Source organism: Pyrus communis, chromosome 2 (assembly GCF_041283825.1).
Source record: "Pyrus communis isolate YQ-2024b chromosome 2, ASM4128382v1, whole genome shotgun sequence".
Lineage (NCBI taxonomy): Eukaryota > Viridiplantae > Streptophyta > Magnoliopsida > Rosales > Rosaceae > Pyrus > Pyrus communis.
In genome coordinates, this window is record NC_142566.1 from 2,943,616 (window position 1) to 2,962,067 (window position 18,452).

An 18,452-nucleotide genomic window follows, 5' to 3' on the forward strand; every position below is an offset into this window, starting at 1 on the left:
TTTCTTTGGAAAATTTACTACAAACAAATAAAGAAGCTATAAAAGGCTCTAGAAAAGACTTGTCCAAGTATGCATACAGACAAATTCAGCAAAAGGCGCAACAAAAGCTTGAGTAAGAAGGCACTAACTAGCCCAACGAACATTTGACAAAGCACTGACTAGCCTGGAAATAACAGCTCTGAGACTGTTAAGGCTAGATATCGTGTTAGAGCAATTCTCATTTAGGTTTAGATAATGTATTTACATAATACAATGCTGGTTTAAATATAATCGCTACTAGTGGATTTAAATAGGGATTAAGAGATCAAGATGTTGAAGAATGCGATCTCACATTAGGGGTTGCATTCCTAATTACACTGAGATCCTTTGAGATAAAATCTAACACTTATTAGACAATACATGTGGTTAAGCCAAGACAATATCAACATGACTCTGAAATGTTGACACAAGGATCTCTTGAGTGTGAAAAATTGGAGCGTCCTTTTCTACAAGGGAGTCCCCCGTTGTTGTCCCCAATCAACGTGAGTGTCATTGTTCCCGTTCTTTGTTTGCTTGGATCTCTTCTGGAGTTGGCAATCTCTTATTAGCTGGAGAGGTTCTCTTATTGAAATAATTATGAAATTGGGTATTCGGTTACGTATTTGTGCGGATCCAGACACAAAAATGACCGCATATCCCATCACCCTTAATTTAAAGCCCACCACTACCTTACATCTATAAAAATGTGCGTTTTTTCTTCGTATGGAGGTAGGAAGCTACATAACAAATGCATGGAAATTTGCAATGATTAGTGCTCAAACTCACAATTTTGTTTTCAATAGTTTTAGATTAAGATAATATCACGACTATATTAACTTGGAGCACTATCCTTTTGTCTATAACAAATAACAAACCCTTTTCGTCATAAAACATTTTCATACTCTATTTTAACAGGTTATGAGAAACCATTTTATTTTCAATTTTTTTATTTTTACTTATTATTATTTTTAATTGAAAACTTGTTTGATTATTAACTGAAATTTCAATAAAGTTGTTTCTGTATTTTAGTTGAAAAATGAAAATAGTTATCAAATGAAAGAATGTAAAAAGTGAAAACGAAATGGTTTTCGGATGACCGCTAAGATTTTAAGTTTGTTAATTATTGATTCTAAGATAAATGAAAAAAAAAAAAAGGAAAATGTTAGGGAGGTCATGTCTTTAGACTATGTTTGTAGACCACATGATGTGACAGTTGATATCTGAATTTTTTATTTAATGATTTAAAAATAAAACTTAATTATCAACAATCACATCATGTGGTTTACAAAATAAACTTCAGTCGCATAGTCTCTAATATCACTTGAAAATAAAGTAAGTGAGGTAAGATATAAAGTAAGCGAACACAACAACCATATTTGGAGGCAAGGCACCAAACAACCATATTTGCAATGATTTCATTTTCTTATATATTTTTTGAGTAATGCTAGGTAGACCAAATCTTTTAAATCAAAATTGCAAACGAAATGATGTGGTTGTAGATAATTAAATTATTAATTAAGTATCGATTAACGTGCTTATTTCTTATTGATGACATCTAATTTGATCTGCAACCGTACTCATATTTTGTCAGCATTTGCAACATGCCTCGGTTTTGGTGGGCTCTTTCTCGTGGTCTACCGTCACTAATATATATATATATTCAATATATATTCCAGAAAATCTATGGTTTTCAGAGTCGATACATAGAAATATTAGTCATCTTCTCAACTTCTTCTCAAATTCCGATGACCTTCCTAGCAGTTAAAACATTGGAAAAGTTGGATGGTGGCTGCCTTGGCTGGATTCAGAAAATTTGGGTTTCCACAAAAAGTGACGTTACAAGTAGGCTCGATGGGTTCTGTAGTCAAATGGAAATATCTTCTGATATCCTAGGTATTCTTTTATAATAATTGTAGGAATAAATATCCATTGTGTTAAATAGACATTTCATGAATTGGAGACATGATTTTCAGTCAATGCAGTTTTTTTTTTTTTTTTTTTTTTGTTTGTTTTTAAATCAGTACTCAATGCTGTTTAAGCTTCAATTTTCTTTTTGTTTCTATAATTCATGAAGCTAAATTTAACAATCAAACAATTTAATACCCATATATGTATTGTCACTTACTGTTATGGCTTAATATATTCTTATTTACTTGTAAGTGAGTGAACTTAGATTCAATTCTTGAGAATGACGAGTTCGAAACCAATTTATCTCGTATCTTTTTGTGTAAATGTGTCGTTATATACATACACGTTTGACTTTGTACATGCCAATTTTGAAAAACTTCCTCACAAGTGGCTTGACCATAATTTTTTTGAGACAAACCATCAGTACTATTAAACTTAATACAAGAAAAATTAAGGCGAAGACCAAAGCAAATGACGATAATATACGTTGGATAACCAAAGAAGAAATAATACATAGATTCAAAACTTGAGAGTACTATCCAGGGAGTAATTAACTTCCTAGCATGATCTTAGGATTAGTAGACATGCATATGCAATGTAAAGAAACCGGTCAGTCCTAAAAAAATAAACTTGGTGCATGCTTTTCAATTGGCAGAAACATTAAAAAGGACCGCAAAAATTCAAAGGTTAATTGACGAGAAAAATTGTACGCACAAATGCGTCCCAAAACGCTGTTAAATAATCAGAGAAAGGCATAAAAACGTAAATGTAAAGGTTCAAAATACCATGCTGGCATATTTACTTTGTTTTTACAAGAAGCAATGGAGAGTGGTATTTCATTGAACTTCACAAAGATTACAAAGGTTTTCAATTTGGCACATAACTTTAGTGACCAAAAAATTGATCTAGAGTGTTGTGCAATCAAGCAAATTACAATAAATCCCTATCCGACCAAAAGCACAACCCTACCCTACAAAACATCACCAGTACAAATTTGTCACAATAACATGATAGACACAACAAATCTATATCAACGATCACATTGGTCATTGTAGAAGTACGAGGCCACATAAAATCATCTCAAGCTAGACCACATAAAGTCATTGTTGAAAGACTAGACCACAAACTCATCACTTAAAGAAAAGTCAACATCCAGTCATTGTAAACACAGCACTCGTAGGGCGAGGCTACAAACGAACTACACATTACTCTGAGCAAGTGGCCATCAGTCAGCTTATCTCAGCGACTAGGACACTAACCAAGACAACACCTTCACCACACGAGTGAGCTCCACTACATCCATGAGTAAATCAGGTTACACAAGGGCGAAGTCATTTGATGTGGTTGCACAAGGTAGTAGTGCCATTAGATTTGAATGCCCAAGGCAATGGGTAAGCTGGATATGCGGGTGCAAGGCTGCAACCACCAAATCGATCGAGGAGAATGCACTATAAGAAAACATGGCTTAGGTGGCGACAGACATTTGTCATATAAACATGAAAATTCGTCACATTTGATTATATGTGAGAAAATCCAACATCACTATGCACGTCACCCATATAGCATCACCTATAGTTTAGTGATGAATTTTTTAATTCGCCAAATATTTTTAGTATTAGTGATTCCGCATTCGTCACTTAATAACTTTACGTGTGACGAAATAAGCATCACAAAACATAAAAGTTAGTGACCTATAAGTTTGTCACATAACAAATGTATAAGTGAGGAATTTATCATCATGCAATCTAATCGTAGAATGATAAGGCTGAGGATAAGTGAGATTGAAAGCGTCACATATTCCTTTAGCATGTGACGCAATTTGTGTCACATATGTCAAATTCATATACCTATTAGGAACAATTTGTACCCTGCTTCGTCATCCAGAATTAGCATTCATAATAAATATGAGGTAATACTTTGGTTAATCACATTTCATTGATCAATAAGTTAGGTAACATCCAATACATACACCAAATGTATATCCCAAAAGCTAACATAAGCATCCTAACACCTCTAGACATATTGAGATGCTAACAAGATTCTAAGCCCCTGAGTTGGTAGTAAAACAGGTATACCATGTGCATGTTTGAAACCAACAACAAAATACATAAGTCATCAACCATATCATGGTCTTCAGTTTAGCACAAGTATTATTGTCATTTGAAAGATCACCATCACTACCTCAGGTGCATCTTGAATATTTTCTCCTTTAATTCCATCCTTTTTTTCTTCATCTTATCCTTACATAATAAAAGAGAAGGAAACATTGGTGTATGTTTGTCTAGACAATAGCAAGTGCATTGAGAATTTGAATAACATTAACAAAAGAGAAGAAAATAAGAATTGAAGAAATAGTTACAGTAAGAAGAACGAAACATAACAAACGAGCCTATCTAAATTACATAATGAGTTTTATATGTGCTTTAATTTCATTACCTTGTGAGCCTTCCTTGCAAGTTGGATGAAATGGTTTTGCCCCCTTGTGGTAATACTTTAATTTTTTTCTTACGAATATATGAATTTTGCTTGAAAACATCCTAGATTAAAATTCCATTAATTAACAAGAAAAATATATCTAGTTTCATACCATTAACTACTTATTCACTGTCATTTTAAAGCATTCAACTTTTATAAAGATCAAATTGATATCACTACTAATGAAGGCTAAACACTATAAACCCCCGTACCGGTAGTATTTTGGTCCTCTAAATCGAGCTCTTAACAAAGAGCAGCCTCCTCATTCCGAAGCTCGGTGGGTATTGGTTTCCCCTCTGCAAAGAAAAAGATGTCCCAAAATTGTTACGAATCGAATGACTCCAAAACCAAATTTCAAATAAGAAACAAAGTACACACACATGTATCTAGAGATAGGAAACTTTCGAGAGCTTCTTTGATCTTGCGCTTCTTCTCATAGGGTAGGCCGCGTTTGCCTCTCAAGCTCTTTCTATACAAGTACTCTTTTGTAAAAGATAAATAAAGGCCCTCTAAACACGCTAGTGAAAAATGTATCCAAATCACCAAATTGAATGTGTGCCATTGCTAAACATTTCTACAGAGGCTGGGATTAGAATCTAACCAGTTAATGATGAAGGAACTTTCAATAGTTGATTACAAGTTTACCTTGTTCTCGTGTGAATACGCATGCCATCACAGTGTAGTAGAAAAGGAAAACTGCTTAAATTGATGATCTCGTTCAGGAATTCAGAAAACAAAAAATGAGCATTCCCAACTTAGTCCAAATGGCCTCCACTGAAGCCAACTCAAAATTAAAAATACCAAATATGCAAACTCAATTATTTAAAAAGCTTATATTACATTTAGCATAGACAAGAACACGAACACAAACTAGAGGGATAATATATGACATACTTTAAAATAAAAATTCACCATCACCAAGCACTTGAAAGTTATAAGTTACTTGAAGTGACTTGTGTTATCAAGCTTGAAATTAAAAAGATTATATAGAAATAGAATAATAATGGACAAAAAATGAAAAGACTCACAATCAATTACACAAGGGTATTGCTTGATGTGGTGCAACATGTGAAATGCTTTGGTATTTATACAAGTCAGCAAATAAAATTAAGCTTTTATCACTCCTTGGATACATAAAGCATCTAGTGTGATGTTTGTGTGCTTGAAAGATCGAACAACTTATAATGAGTGGCTTGAAGCGTTGAATAAATCATGGTTTGTGCTTTTTTGGTTTTTCTTGGGTATTGTTTTTTCTTCTTCTGGATTATCATCTTCTAATTTTTCTACTGTATACTTCTCACTTTTCAGCTTATCGGAAGCTTGCAAGAATTTTTCACCCAGATGTAAACAAGTAAGTCAGTTGTGCCAACTAAATTTTGACTAGTAGTGCTTACCATTTGTTTTTCCTCCTCTCCCTTAATGTTACTTTCTACCCGTTATTCTCTGTATTTGGTCCCATAAAAAGAGGGGTTACTTTCTACCCGTTATTCTCTGTATGTGGTCCTATAAAAAGAGGGGTTATCTCAGTTCACTATGTTGCAATTGAATGTTAAGAACATAAGACAGATCTCTACGTGCTCAGTTTCCATTAGAGTTTTTGACGTGTATTATTGTGCTGGATAGTATGTACACACTTTGTCACATCCCGGCTTGGGGTGGATCACTTCCCAGGCCCGCTATTGTGACATCCCACATCGCCCAAGAGAGTGATCCTTAAATGTATATTTCCATCTCTACCTAGCACGAGCCCTTTTGGGAGCTCATTGGCTTCGGGTTCCGTAGGAACTCCAAAGTTAAGCGAGAAGGGGGCTAGAGCAATCCCATGATGAGTGACCCACTGGGAAGTTGCTCGTGAGTTCCCAAAAACAAAACCGTGAGGGAATGATAAGCCCAAAGTGGACAATATCGTGCTACGATGGTGGAACGGGCCCGGGAAGTGATCCGCCCCGGGCCAGGATATGACACACTTAGTAGTCAGCCCGTAGAATTTTAAGATAGAAGGCTTGACCGTTCATAGTTACTTTATTCTTTTATATCCAGAAGAATATTCTCCCAAGACCTTGGCTATATTCATATCCTTTGTCAATAGTAGAGATCTTTTTAAGTGTTTCTTTTTTCCTTTTCCCCTATTCTAGTCAGTTTAAACGTTTGTGATGATGATGGGCTAGAAATGATGAGAGGCACATTCTAATACTAGTTTGTTTCATTTTTAGACTTTAGGATCTGTGCTGATGCGGTAAAGCTAAAGCTGCTAAAGATGCTGTATGTTTATGAGATTTAGCAACTTATGACTTAAGTCTTAGGCTTGTCGAACAAAATGCGTGAGGGGTTCAGTACATCAAATTAAAGTTCGAATGAATATTTGTAAGGTGGGAAAACAAGTTTGGATGTGAAAATGGCAGCTTGCTGGAAACCACTTGTTGTCTATTTTCTTGGGGCTATGTGGCTGTTTTAAAATTGGTGGACCAGAAACTGACCAAAATTCCTCTGGTCCTCATCTCACCACCTATGCTAAATGACTGGGAGAGTTTATTTTAGTTTAGTCAATTTTCTTGGATTTAAGGACACAAAACATGATTGAAGCATTGAGGTGGAAGCTATTCCGTCTAAGCAAAATGTCCACATTTATAGATTTACCTCAGGATTCAGGACAAATAATCTAATCAGGCAGTACATGTGAATCTTTTTGCGAACATTCTATCATAGAAATTATGGAGATATAATCATGTCTGGATTTTTGAAATTGCAGTTTCCCAAAAATCAAAGTTCAAAGTAATTAAAATTCAGAAAGTGGATTAATCATCCTCAAACCCAGGCAACCAAGAAAAAAAATTACAAACCTAACCAAGATTCTCAACCAAACTCATTACCTAAAATAACTTAAAATTACAGTGATTGAAAACAAATCTAAGAAAAACACCATAAATTTGAGACTAAACAAAAAGTTAAAGGGAAAAAGATAGGATCTAGAAATTGAGAACATACCCAAAGTTTTGGAGAACAAATGCAGAAAAGCCCCCTGTATTGGGGATTTCAGAGCTTGAATGCCCGAGCACTTCGACGGTGACGAAAAACAGATGGGCGAGTGGCTGAGGGAGGGAGATGAAGGAGAAGTTGTGGCTGCCATCACTGGTAACCACCAAGTGGCTGGTTGTTGGAGTGAAAGCGAAGGAGTAGAACGAAGGTGTGCTAAAGATGGGATGGGTGAGAACAAAATGAAATAGATTTTACAATTTGGGGGTTTTGATAATTACTTTCAATATTTTTTAATTCTTTTAATTTAAGGTTATATGTGAGGAATGGTCAGGTGGTCTTTTCTTTTGCTATGTGATGAATGTTAAATTTTGTCACATATTAACATTTCATTGGGTGGCAAACTTTCTCGCTCACTTATTTGTGACGAATCTAAAAGTATAAGTGATGCAAAATATTTTGGTGTCCTTCATAAATCTTAATGTGACGATTTTCAAAAAAGCGTCAACAATTTTACCCAAATGTGATGAATTTGCACCCACCACAAAAAATTCCGTCACCTAATCCATGTTTTCTTGTAGTGGTGTCACCGCTATGGAAACAAGCTGATGGAAGTGGAACCAACCCACCAGCAACCACAAAACCTACCCTAACCACGAATCTCGCCTAAATAAAGAAAGAGAACTTGAAACGAGCATGGCCCAAATATGAGTAGAGGCTCCAAGCCATGAAAGAGCTACTCACAAAATGGTGGGGAAGAGTTAGGGAGTGGAGAGAATGAGCTGCAGAAGTTAAGAAAGGGTAGGGGAGACACGAGGCAGCGGGGTGAATGGGAAGGGAGTGGAAGGAATACTAGAGGTGGAGGGGTTGGCAGAGGGTTAAGAAGGGAGAGAGAGGCTAGGAAAAGGGTGGGGAGTGGCTTCGTCGACCCCAACTTAGAGCAAGGGGTTGGTGATTTAGATTGCAGAAAATCTACGATTTTGTTTTGGGAGGGACAGTCGGGGAGAGACAAAGGGTGGGAGAGAAATTATTGAAAATTTTGAACCAAGGACGGAGTCAAGAAATTTTTTTTGGGTGGGCTGACTAAAAAAATTGAGTCTTTCAAATGGAGGACTTCTTTTCATTCACGGGCGTGAGGAGGGCCAAGTAAAAACTCACAAGTTTTACCTATAAATGCTTGTGTGAAATTTGAGTCTTACCTTTTCTCCTACAAATCAGAAATTCCAAGGAAGCAAATAAAAAATAAAAGAGAAGAAAAGAAAAGATGTGCGGAGAGCAATAGTATATTAAAATACCATAATGCTATTCTTACTATAATTTTATACCACATTTCTTTATCATTTTATGACACACCCCGACCGAGATCGGAGCGTGCTGGCCGTCACACGAAGGTGACGTAGCCATGTGCACGTGCGGAAGCTAATAAAGTAGTAATAAAAGTACGAATAATTTAGAAACTAGCATACAAGGTACTAAAACAAGTGCTAGTATAAGTGAGACACAATTCAGAGCAGGTCTATAGCAGTCCAAAAGAAACGTTGCGACATAAGTACACCCGAGGGTGACCCTACGCTGGTGAGTATCTGTCAGAAAAGCCGGAAGAACCCTCTGGGAGACCACCGAAACTGCTAAACAACTAGAACCTGGAGGGGCGCAAAACAAAAGCGTGAGTGGGCAAAAACAAAGCTCTTTGAAAACCATTTAGCAAAAATACATTCTAACCCCTCGCCGTAAAAACCTGTATACTTCCCAGAAAATAACATATATACGTATGTATAGATATGCCCAACATGCTCAAGGGTATGCCAATCATGCTCAACAATGTGCCATGTCAAAGCCTCATAATGATATGCAAGTGCTCAGGTATAAATCACATCAATAGCATAACATCTGGCAGCCGGAGTCACCTAACGTGACATGTACGGCTGCATATAGAGCTCAAATCTCAAACTCAATAACTGAACCTGCCCACGAGTCGGAACCACCTAAAGTGGTCTGTACGACAGGCCTGGGTGTAATATATATATACGCTCTAGTGCTACGATTACGTGAAGATTGTGCGAATAATCGCGGGTCACCTACGAGTCGGAACCACCTAAAGTGGTCTGTACGACAGGACTGTGCACCTAACTTGGATCCAAGCTGAGCGTGTGGTGCGGGAGGTGAACATCACGTGAAGGACTGTGCCTTACTCTGGGCGGGAGCACTAACACCGGGGGTGCAGGTTATGAGCTCTCTAAGCATCTCAAACTACTACTGAATATAAACATGCATACCACTTACCTGGCACTTACCTGTGCGTCCACGGCACCCAATACGCATATATAAATGTATGCCACTACTAATGCATGTGATGATGCATAAACAATAATAATATGGTGCATGGCATAACGTAATTAACCCTTTTTAATCAATTTCTGGGAATATAAATGTATATAGGTATATACGGAAAACAAAAGCCCACTCACTGGTATGTGGAAGGGTCGTAGCCCCCCTGCCTCGAGTGACCACGCTCGTCCTCGGGATAGGTATCACCTATATGCGAAATAACTATAAAAACGTTAACTTTAAAGCACATAACCTAACTTTCGTAATAACTTCTCATACATTACTCAAATTGGACAAATGAATATACCAACGTGCTCTACACAACCTCAGGATCACAACCATATTTTTAGAAAAATTTTCCTCCGCCGCACGCGCCCCCACTCGCCGGCCAAGGCACGGCCACACGCGCTGGCCACGCGCAGGCACGTGCGGCGCACACGGACGGCGTCAACTGACGTCGTGAGGAATATTCCGTTATTTCTAACGGATTCCGTCAACGGCGTCAGGAATATTCCGTCACCTTCTTCGCGCGAGACTCCGGTGCTGGAAAACTGGAAAAATTTCAAATCGTGTTTTCTCACTCGTTTCTCAACCATTTTTCATGATTCTTGAACCAAAATGAAGCTTAGGACTTGTAGAATCACGATAGACTACTTTTAAAGCCTAAAATTCACGAGATCATACCTGTCTCAAAACTCAAAAACCGGCCAACTTCGAAACCCACGATTCCGACGTCCAATTTCGTCCAACGAGCTACTCCGATGCTCCTTAGGACCTCACTAAGACACCTACGAGCTTCAAAATCCCAAAAACAAGCTAGATTAATGTTTGCATGAACAGTACACAAATCGGAGTTTGTGAAATCGACGTGAAAACGTCGGAGTTCTCACCTGAAAATGATATGGCTGTGTTCCCCTCAACCTCACGAGCTCAACTGTGTCCTTGGTTTCCTCGATCCGTGAACGTTCGAGTGAGTGTGTGTTTGTCCGTACGTTTTAAGGTGAACAGGAAGGGAGAAAGAGACACGGGACAGAGACAGGAGCAAGGGATAGAGAGACAGAGAAAGAGACAGTGTGTGAGTGTGTGTGTGTGTGGCCCAGCACATGCCACACCACACCAAACAACCAATAATGTCAAAGAAACGAACTAGGGGTAAAATTGTAATTTCACACGTGCGTTTCGATATTTCTGGGACGGGATGTCACATTTTAGGTGTTAAATGAGTTGGACAATCAAATCATTTAAATTAATTAGCATTTAATCAAAATGTTAATCAATAATTAATAAAAAGATTGTTAGTTAAGAGAGATTTGTCAGTGTGACCGTCACACGAAGTGGTACACCACGTATCCCTATAGAAATGGTGGGTTATGTGTGTTAAAAGATTAATAACTTAAAAATTAAAATTTTCTACCACTTGTATAAAAATACGTGGTGTACCATCTGTATTCCCGTCACAACTAAAAATTTCTCGTTAATTAAATGATGATTGTGGTATACGAGGAGTCTCATTCTTCCACTTAGGATTATTTAAGTATTTTAATTAATAAAAAGATCGAAATTAAATAATGTAGCTCATTCAACTCATCTGCTACCTAAGATGGTAAAGAAATGTGACATAAAATTATGATAAGAATATCATTACTCATTAAAATATCATTAGGCATTCACGTATATTTTCTTTATTAGAATTTTACATATTTAAAGTACATAACGATTTTTTGGAGTAATGACAAAAGCTCACTTAGCTACTCCTATTAATTCAAAGCACAAAATAACATCGTTTTAGGCACAATACAAGTACACTTAACCCTTAACCCTTAATCCATGCAACAAGTTTTCTCCAGTGATGAGGCCTAACAATTAACTTTTATCTAGGGTTTATTAAAGCCTAAATCCTAATTTATTCTACTAACTAAGCTTACTAACAACCCTAATTATGGCTATACATAATTATATATAACATGACGATCACACTACGAAACCTCAGTCAAAGTTTCCTATACATACAATCCAAAAGACATCACATCACAACCACTAACCCTAACCCTAACCCTAACCCTATGTTTACGTAATTGGTAATTACAGTATCAACCTAGAGAATATATATATAAAGTTTTAACAAAACATTTTCGTTACTGTTTACTTTTAACGAAAAATTACATTTTTTTCTGGTACTACTCACTATATCTCTATTTGTCATTTTCATTAAAACTATAATTTTTTTTAACTTTTCATTAGTTTTCCTCTAATTTAATGTATGTATACCCTCAAATATAATACAAAACTACAAATACAGAATAATAAACCTAGCGTACACAAGTTAATGGTGTCACTCACATAAGCAGTGCGAATGCAGCCCATTGGTACATGTAATATTCCAAGAACACACTTTTATTTACTAACAAGATCCTCTCTGGGATCTTTTTGATGAGGATTATGAGAATTCGTAAATTGTGTCCGTTTATCATACATTATGCGTTTAATTTTTATCAGGTACTGTTTGTAATTAATTTTAAATAAAAATATTTAAAATAATTTCTGATCGTATTGGTACCGTTTGGTACGTGGGACGGGACGGAACAGAGTGGGACAAGGCGTTCCGTCCCACGTTTGGTGCGCCTAAAACGGGTGGAACGAGCTGTTCCATGGGACGAGTTTTGGGTGAATTTTCGTTCCACCTCACCCCCTGGAACGACTCGTTCCACATCCGTGGAACACAAAATTATAACCTCTCCGTCTCCTTCTTCCTCCTTGTTTCCATCCGAGGGCATCTTTGCTCCCGCTCCGTTCCGTTCCGTCCTGTCCCGTCCCATTCCGTTCCGTCCCGTCCCGTCTGCATACCAAACGATACCATTATGTACGACGAACAAATATAATTAACGGATCTTTAAAATCCCCACAAAATGGATCCCGCCAAAATCCGGATTCTTTTATTTAATCAGCGTCAATCAAGTCAACTTTTATTTTAATCGAGTTGGTGATGACGTACTATTTTTATTTGCATAGTTTATTACCATTCTTGAAAAACTGAACCGCGTTGAATCTTCTTTGCAGTTTCCGACAACCTTCTTTGCAGTTTCCAACAACCTTCTCAGTTCCCACACGCTTCCAACTCCTATATAAAGGGTCGTGTCAGGGTCTCATATCCACATACTCTGACATTACCTGTAGTACTACTAAGAATTATCACGTAATCTAGACTAGCTATATATATCAACCATGGTCTGCCAGAAGGTTCTTGTCGATGAGGTGTCTGGTTGGCTGAGAGTGTTCGCCGATGGCTCAGTTGACCGGACATGGACTGGACCGCCTCAAGTCCAGTTCATGACTGAGCCAGTCGCACCACATGATGAATTCATCGATGGAGTTGCCACCCGAGATGTTTGCGTCAACGAAAACCTACGGCTACGAATTTATCTACCAGAGACAAACCCCGAGGATTCTTTGAAGCTCCCTGTAATCCTTCATCTCCATGGAGGTGGCTTTTGTATAAGCCAGGCTGATTGGTACATGTACTACCAAATGTACACCAAGCTCGCACGCTCAGTCAAAGCCATTTGTATCTCTGTCTACTTAAGGCTCGCACCCGAGCACCGTCTCCCCGCTCCAATCATCGACGGCTTCTCTGCGCTGCTCTGGCTTCGCTCCGTTGCACAAGGCGAATCATACGAGCAGTGGCTAGTCAGCCACGCAGACTTCAACCGTGTCTTTCTCATAGGGGACAGCTCGGGTGGAAATCTCGTGCATGAAGTTGCCGCTCGAGCAGGGAAGGTGGATTTGAGTCCGTTGAGGCTAGCAGGTGGGATCCCTATCCACCCGGGATTCGTTCGATCAGTGAGGAGTAGGTCGGAGTTGGAGCAGCCAGAGTCACCTATGCTAACCCTAGACATGGTGGACAAGTTTCTGAGCTTGGCTCTGCCATTGGGTTCGACTAAGGACCATCGGATAACTTGTCCGATGGGCTCCGGAGCACCGTCTTTAGATACTCTGAAGCTGCCGCCGTTTCTTCTATGCATTGCTGAGATGGACATGATAGTAGACACAGAGATGGAATATTATGACTCCATGAAGAGGGCTAAGAAGGACGTGGAGCTTCTGATTAGTCCAGGAATGAGTCATAGCTTTTATCTTAACAAGATTGCGGTGGATATGGATCCTCAAACGGCTGAACAAACCGAGGCTCTAATTTCAGGGATAAAAAATTTCATCAACAACCATTAATAAAATCGACCATGTAATTGGTAATAACGTTACTATATATATTTGGCCACATATAGGTCGTTTGTTTCATGCCCAATGTATAATATATATAAACTTTCGTAATGAAAATAAAAATTGCAATTTTCTTATGTTTTGCTTCTTCTTTTTTTTTTTGCTAAAACGTTTTGCTTCTTTTTTTGTTTTCCCTGTTACAAGCCCTTATTTAACACGATGAATTTATGCAAATTTAGATTAAAATCTTAAAATGATGATTCATATCCATATGGTGGTTCATATTCATCATGTATATATCTAACTTGGTATTTTGAATGGGGATGTTCAGTTGGTGGCCTTTGACCTTTCTCTCTTACCTTGGTCTCACAGGTTGAAATGTGGTGTGTGCTTATTGTTGTAGCATTATACCTACTATTCTTTTTGAACCAACCCAGAGGTTCGAAAATCCCCATAGCGCTAGTAGATATGGGCATTTTTCTTCACCTAAATCTAGCCTAAACGATATTCTACACTAACTTCCGCATTAAAAAGAGGACAAGATTTGAACATAAAAAAACAATAGATTTGAATAGGAAAGCCGTAACCATGGGGACAAACTAACATAATTCTTTAAATTTCCTAAATTGGTCATTTTCTCAAATTTTATCATCTCTTTTGTTAATAATGGTCTCGCAGTAAATTAGAAAGAAAATAAAAACATAAGTTTGGAGAATTTTGAAAGTAGAGTAACAAAGGGACGAATACATGACGGGGGACCATCTACATTTGGAGATTGAGAATTTTTTTTTTCCTGATTGCACACTTCGAAGCTCACAAGTTGAATAATTCAAATCGTTCAATTTAAGTTATCGGTCTCAATTAGTTCATATCACTGTCACATCTGATACACAATCTCTCTTCAACAACAATATATTTTTTTTACTCACATAATCCCTCGGTTCAACAACTACTTTTTCTAAGGGTCCAGGTTTTTCAATTAGTAAATTTCAATCAATTTTTACAAGGGGGAAGGGGACCATTTGCGTTGCCTTTATGTTTGTTTGTACCTGGTTTTGTTTTTTTTTTTTCGGTAAACTGGGCAATATCATTCCAGGGCAAAGATGCCTAAAGAACACAAGAAGCCTACATTGAGGCAAGCAACAAGAACTGCAAAAAATCGAGCAATATAAGGGGTACAAGGTAGAAAGACTCTGCAACAAATGCTAAGGCGTCGCCCCCTACATTGCTTAAACAAAATCAAGGTGGATAAGGTAACCCATATTTGTTCAAAACATTGACCAACGAAGATGGAGGTCTATCGACCCATGAAGCATCGCTCATCTTCGGAAACCTTTCTGACACCATCCAATCCACCGCTATATTGGCTAATTTTGGAACCCAAGACCAGCGACAGTCTTTAAAGGAACCCCCTAATCGCCTGACCTTCGCCAGAGTAGGATATGCCTCCCAGTTGCCATTTTCCAACGAGTATGTCGAGCTGGAGATCGACTTAAGAGAATCCGATTCCATAATGAAAAATATGAATCCCAGTGATAAACCCAGTTGACACCCATGAAAAAGTGCCAAAGCTTTTGCTTGACCAACATTAGAAGCCAAGATTCTGACGAGAGCAGCAGCAAGAAAATTTCCTGCAGCATCCCTCACCACCGTCCCCGCGTAGCCTAAACCACCCAAAGCTTTCCAGCTTGCATCGACATTTAATTTGATGAATGAAGAAGTTGGGGAAGTCTAACAAGCAACCAGTGCATCACCCATTGAAGCAGGTGGTTGATGATTCCCGAAAGTACGAGTCACCTCAGAGAAATTATCAGCCGAATGGGAAATTACAAACAATACTCGGGATGGGTTGACTTCCTTTTGATTAAAAATGAAATTACACCTAGCTTTCCATATGTGCCAGCATGTGAAGGCAATGAAAGAGAGCAACCGCTCATTTTCCTGATGAGACCGAATATTAGACACAATGATGGAGTTAAGCCACTGCTCCCAAGTCGAAATCACATCCTTATCAATTCGATAACTTAACATTCCTCCAAACCAGATTAGTTCCACCCACGAACACAAAAGAAACATATGTTCCACAGATTCCTCACCATACTGACAAATAGGGCAGATTAGGGAGGGGGCAGATCACAGTTTGAAAAGATCCACCATTGTTGGGAGGGCTCGGTGTAATGTCTTCCACATAAAATTTCAGATTTTTGGAGAGGTATGTAACTTCCAAATATATTTCCAAACCTGCTTTAGGACATGCGGAGAACGTGCGCTGGCCGTCCAGATTAAGCATCTGTGAGTGAGCCCGGTGATATCCGGATTTCATCGTGTACCTTCCATGCTTATTGAATGCCCACACAAGTCGATCCCCCTTAAAAACATCCCCAATATAAGTCTCAGTGATGGCATGTTGTTCTTCCTCCACCAAGAAGCCTCTAAGGAAGTCCATGTCCCATGTTCCTAAATCATGACAGATTAAAGAATCCACCCGTATATTTCTGAAAACCGCGACTTCACTAGTTGGTGTTGGATGACCCAAAGGGAGAGATGTGATCCATTTATTGTGTGAAAAAGAAATATGAGTCGTTGGTTTGTGTGAGGTGGGCTAGCGGAACGAGTTAATGAAAACTATTAGATTCAATTTGTGTGTTCCAAATTAATGGATCTTTGGGCTCCGGATACTAAAGTCCATAATGGGTCCAATTCCATTGAACATTTAAGCACAACAGTTTTTCACATTGTATTGCTTTGGGTTATTTAGAAAATTGAAATAGCATCACAAAGAATGTCTTCGACGGATTCTAAATCATACAAATCAAACTTTAACCTACGGAAGATTGAAAAATTAATAAACAAGATGTATGATCGTGATTATGAACTAAAGAAGCAAATCATCTGCCACGAAAGGTTGATCTTGGATTCAAACCTTGGGGGTCACAGTGTTAGAAGTCCAAATTTTTTACACGAAAACAACGCACAAAGTGTGCAAAAAAAATTTGAACCGCACAATTGTGTGAAAAAGAAATATGAGTCATTGGCTTGTGTGAGGTGGGCTAGCGGAATGAGTTAATGAAAACTGTCAGATTCAATTTGTGTGTTCCAAATTTATGGATCTCTGGGCTCCGGATACTAAAGTCCATAATGGGTCCAATTCCATTGAACATTTGAGCACAACAGTTTTTCACATTGTATTGTTTTGGATTATTTAGAAAACAGAAATAAAATCACAAAGAATGTCTTCGACGGATTCTAAATCATACAAATCAAACTTTAACCTAGGCAAGATTGAAAAATTAGTAAATAAGATGTATGATCGTGATTATGAACTAAAGAAGCAAATCATCTGCCGCCAAAGGTTGATCTTGGATTCAAACCTTGGGGGTCACAACGTTAGAAGTCCAATTTTTTACACAAAAGCAGCGCATAAAGTGTGGAAAAAAAAAAATCAGTTCGTTAACTGGGGCAATTCGTTGACTACTTGGTGGACTTGTTGTCAGCCGAGTCATGTTGCGTTCATGTCAACATATATCGACCATATGCCGAAGCAATTTGCTTAGTGTTATCGAGAACATATAAGAGTCGAACTCTATCGAGTATTGTTGATGCAAGCTGTTGATTTCTACCGAACTCTGTCATGTGTTTTGATTAGAAGAGTCCCTGGACCTTCACAGGCATGTTTTCCTGCCTTCAGATGATCCCAGGACCATTTTGGTCCTTATGTTGATCTGTCCTTGTCAGCCACCATATTCACTTCTCGATAAATATGAATAAGAGTATAATTTTGAATTTGCTAACAAGAATACATCTTTCACTTTGTTTTGGGCAATGGAGTGAACACACAAAGAAAGAAATATTAGAGAAGGAATTTTTGTTTGTAGTAAACGAATTCTTTTTAGAAACTTCACTTTTTCATGTTTGCCTTTTTTTCGTCTTTCCTTTTCTTTGGAAAATTTACTACAAACAAATAAAGAAGCTATAAAAGGCTCTAGAAAAGACCAGTCCAAGTATACATACAGACAAATTCAGCAAAAGGCGCAACAAAAGCTTGAGTAAGAAGGCACTAGCTAGCCCAACGAACATTTGACAAAGCACTGACTAGCCTGGAAATAACAGCTCTGAGATTGTTAATGCTAGATATCGTGTTAGAGCAGTTCTCATTTAGGTTTAGATAATGTATTTACAAAATACAATGTTGGTTTAAGTATAATTGCTACTAGTGGATTTAAATAGGGATTAAGAGATCAAGATGTTGAAGAATGCGATCTCACATTAGGGATTGCACTCCTAATTATACTGAGATTTTTTGAGATAAAATTTAACACTTATTAGACAATACAGATGGTTAAGCCGAGACAATATCAACACGACTCTAAAATGTTGACACAAGGATCTCTTGAGTATGAAAAATTGAAGCGTCCTTTTGTATAGGGGAGTCCCCCCATTATTGTCCACAATTGATGTGAAACTCATGTCATTGTTGTTGTTCTTTGTTTGCTTGGATCTCTTCTGGAGTTGGTAATCTCTTATTAGCTGGAGAG

The 18,452-nt window shown here is 37.9% G+C and overlaps 2 protein-coding genes across 14 annotated transcripts; one reads left to right on the plus strand and one right to left on the minus strand.

Moving 5' to 3' along the window:
• Window positions 1–2,699: 2,699 nt before the first annotated feature.
• On the minus strand, window positions 2,700–7,647 carry LOC137748721 (uncharacterized). 13 transcript variants are annotated; one of them, XR_015954181.1, is made up of 5 exons: window positions 7,387–7,647; window positions 5,047–5,097; window positions 4,782–4,975; window positions 4,614–4,697; window positions 2,700–3,342 (listed from the first exon to the last, which is right to left on the minus strand). XR_015954181.1 is itself a non-coding variant. In XM_088681383.1 (5 exons), the coding sequence occupies exons 1-4, from the start codon at window positions 7,526–7,528 to the stop codon at window positions 4,632–4,634; spliced, it is 372 nt and encodes a 123-aa protein (XP_088537509.1). In that variant the 5' UTR covers window positions 7,529–7,647; the 3' UTR covers window positions 2,700–3,342; window positions 4,614–4,631. The 13 variants fall into 13 exon arrangements, 3 of the variants coding, with proteins under 3 accessions (XP_088537509.1, XP_088537512.1, XP_088537508.1); XM_088681383.1 differs by having other exon boundaries at window positions 4,807–4,919; XR_015954183.1 differs by lacking the exon at window positions 2,700–3,342 and adding an exon at window positions 3,843–4,463.
• A 5,203-nt stretch (window positions 7,648–12,850) lies between these two features.
• LOC137748669 (strigolactones hydrolase CXE15) lies at window positions 12,851–14,054 on the plus strand. The gene has a single exon (XM_068488837.2). It carries the CDS (start codon window positions 12,925–12,927, stop codon window positions 13,924–13,926), a length of 1,002 nt encoding a protein of 333 aa, XP_068344938.1. The 5' UTR covers window positions 12,851–12,924; the 3' UTR covers window positions 13,927–14,054.
• Window positions 14,055–18,452: the final 4,398 nt, after the last annotated feature.

Coding starts and splice junctions, on each gene's coding strand:
- LOC137748721 (XM_088681383.1), bottom strand. CDS start 7,528: ATGGCAGCCACAACTTCTCCTTCATCTCCCTCCCTCAGCCACTCGCCC. Junction 4,920..5,046: donor CGTATTCACACGAGAACAAG/GTAAACTTGTAA, acceptor ATTTTTCACTAG/CGTGTTTAGAGGGCCTTTAT. Junction 4,698..4,806: donor GCAAGATCAAAGAAGCTCTC/GAAAGTTTCCTA, acceptor TTTTCTTTGCAG/AGGGGAAACCAATACCCACC.
- LOC137748669 (XM_068488837.2), top strand. CDS start 12,925: ATGGTCTGCCAGAAGGTTCTTGTCGATGAGGTGTCTGGTTGGCTGAGA.